General features: G+C 36.6%; 1 protein-coding gene across 1 annotated transcript; it reads right to left on the bottom strand.

Moving 5' to 3' along the window:
* Positions 1-2162: 2162 nt before the first annotated feature.
* LOC140145595 (uncharacterized) lies at positions 2163-2519 on the bottom strand. The gene has a single exon (XM_072167291.1). The coding sequence runs from the start codon at positions 2517-2519 to the stop codon at positions 2163-2165; it is 357 nt and encodes a 118-aa protein (XP_072023392.1).
* Positions 2520-2911: the final 392 nt, after the last annotated feature.

Genomic DNA, 2911 nt, shown 5'->3' with positions numbered 1-2911 from the left:
CACAAACTGCACACCTTGGTAGAAAATTAAAACGAAGCTACTTTTTTAAACAAATTTCAACATGTAAAAGGTAAAATGACACAAACCTGGAAGACAATTAACACTATTATGAGTCGTTGTCAAAAAGCGCCCTCCCTATATTTATTCAAGCTTGAATCTGGACCAAATCATTACATATCCTATTAGGATATGCAAATGAATTTATTTGTAAATGCTGGTCCAAATCTCGCCATTCATCAGCTGAAATAACTCTTTTTACGATCTGCGCATTTTCAACGTTTCCCAGTTAAGTAAATTCGATTTTTGTTATTTTTTGTTCTCAATACACCGACTATAAGTTCAAGACACAAATAGGAGCTTACCATGTTCTTTCAACACGTATATTCAACTGCAAGTCAAGCAATGGGTTTTACAAATACCAACAATAAGATATAATTATAGATTGAATATCTAAAGAATTTACACCACCAGACCACCACATGTAGATTTATAGTCGTATAATGCTGTTCGACGTCATCATAATAAAATAGATTCATATGTACAATATGGGAAGAGAACAATTAACTGCATAAATGAAAACTGAAAACACTTAATTACAAAATTATGTAAAATGTCTGCAAAAAGCATGAAAATAGGGCCTTATAAATACATTATCCGGGAGTTAGTACTTGCGATAATGTTTTAGCTAAATTAATTTCGTATTTACATTTCGAGTAAATTTATTTATCGTCATCACAGCAGGATTATCATAACTTTATGTATCATAATTATTATGTATGCCTAAATTACAAATATTTTACACCAAATTTTGAAATTTTGATTTTCTTATATTAAGTATAATAATATTTCAGAAGATAATGCTTTACATCAAACCTATGCTGACTAATTTGAAATTTAATACTTTTGGAATTAAAATATTTATTTTCGTTTCTTAAAAGCATGTTAAATAAAATTAACAATGGCATCTTGAAATTACTCGTTGTTATTATTATCATTAATAGTATTAATATTATTATTATTATTTGGCTTCTTTTCGAATTAATCAAGAAGCAAATTTTTACCATTTATATTTAAAGTCTTTAATCCAGGTCAACTATTACATGTATATTAAAAATATATATCAAATAACCTGGCGTGAATTTTAATAAACTAGTGCATCTTTTGCCCTGCCCATTGACTTTAAGCTGAGAATGATGCAAGTTGACCACATTAAATTTATTTAAAACTATCTTCAATTTACACAATAAAAGTACTATTTCACACACGTAAGGCACAATGGTATAGTGCCAAAAGTATGGTTTTATCAAATTCTATTATGACACTATTTCTTATTTTGCGTGACAAACCCAGAAATATTACTCACGGCTTGAGCTTTTCGCCATCTTGGCTGATGGCTTGATCCTTGTAAGTGTCTGTTGTGATCTGGTCACTGCGTTTCCCGCGGAGGTTGGATGCACTCTCCCTCCCAGGGTTGAAAGTTGGTTTTAGCAGTGGATCATATACGTGACTGAGAGAAAAAAGCCCCGTCGTCGCGGTTGATAGTTTTAGCCCCCTTTCTGCGTATTTGTATTGCTTCTCTAATTCTACGTGATGTGGCGTTAGAGTCTTTGTCTAGAATGCTTGCCTCTTCCCAGTTGATGACGTGATTTTCCTGGGCGATATGATCTGTGATTGCGGATTTATGTTGTTCTGTAGTCCCAGGAAGCCTTTCTGTTGGATCTGGTGAATTTAGTGTCTTTAAGAGTTTCGGAGTCTTTCTTGTGTTCCTTTATCCGGACTCCGAAGGGTCTACCAGTTTCGCCGACATATGATTTATCGCAGCCTTTGCAGGGATGTCATATACTGCATCTGCTGGTTTCCATAATGTCTTTCTTGTCCTTTGGGTGAACTAAGATGTTTTCAAGGTGTTGGTTGGACGCATCGCTGTGGAGATCTTGTGTTTTTGAAAGATCCTCTGTAGCTTTTCTGCCAGTCCTTCCACGTACGGTATCACTACAATGCCTCTTGATGGGGTTTCTTCCTATGTCTTTGATTTCTTTTGTTTTTGCGGTTTATCCTTCATCTGTTGTTTCACTCTGTCTAGAGCCCATTTGGGGTAGCCACAATCTGAAAGAGCATTTCTGATTTGGTTTTCCTCATCCTTTTGTCAGTTTCTTCAGTTACTATGTTGTTTTTCTGTCCATCAGTGTTCTGATGACACCAAGTTTTGATGGAGGGTGTTGGGATTGGAAGTTTAGGTATTGGTCTGTATGCGTCTTCTTACGGTATACGAGTAACTTTACAGAACCATCTTCCTTACGCACAATAAGGGTGTCTAAGAATGGGATTTTCCCTTGGTCTTCCTCTTCATGCGTAAACTTGATGCTACCGGTTGGATCGATTGTGTTTAAGTGATCGGTAAGTTTCTGTGTATTGTCCTTTTGAATGATTTCCAGCACATCATCCACATATCTCCTCCAAAATTTTGGTTTGCAGTCAATCGGAGCTGTCATGATGGCTTCTTTCTCCAGCCACTCCATAAAGAGGTTGCAACAATTGCGCTGACAGGGCTACCCATAGCAGCACCGAAAATTTGGCGGTAAATATGCCCAAGGAAACTGAAATATGTGGTGGTCAGGATGAATTGAAGGAGTTCGATGATGTCATCGGCGTTCAATTTTGTTCTTTCTTTGAGTGTATTATCGTCTTCCAGCCGGCTCTTGATGATGTCCAGACATTTCTCAATTGGCGTGTTGGTAAATAGCGACACTACGTCGTGCGAATTAATAATATCACCATCATCAATGTAGACACCTGTCATTTCCTCGGCTAGGGATTTGGAATTGACCACATGGTGTTCAGATGTGCCTACTAATGGAGCAAGGATTTCAGCAAGTGCTTTGGAAGACTGATAACCAATAGATCCCGTGTA

Source organism: Amphiura filiformis, unplaced genomic scaffold (assembly GCF_039555335.1).
Source record: "Amphiura filiformis unplaced genomic scaffold, Afil_fr2py scaffold_440, whole genome shotgun sequence".
In the NCBI taxonomy this organism is placed as follows: domain Eukaryota; kingdom Metazoa; phylum Echinodermata; class Ophiuroidea; order Amphilepidida; family Amphiuridae; genus Amphiura; species Amphiura filiformis.
Note: the sequence above shows the minus strand (reverse complement) of the source record. Positions and strands in the feature narration are given on the sequence as shown.

Bases quoted from the DNA above. Each gene is read 5' to 3' on its own strand.
- LOC140145595 (XM_072167291.1), bottom strand. From the start codon at position 2,519: ATGGAGTGGCTGGAGAAAGAAGCCATCATGACAGCTCCGATTGACTGC.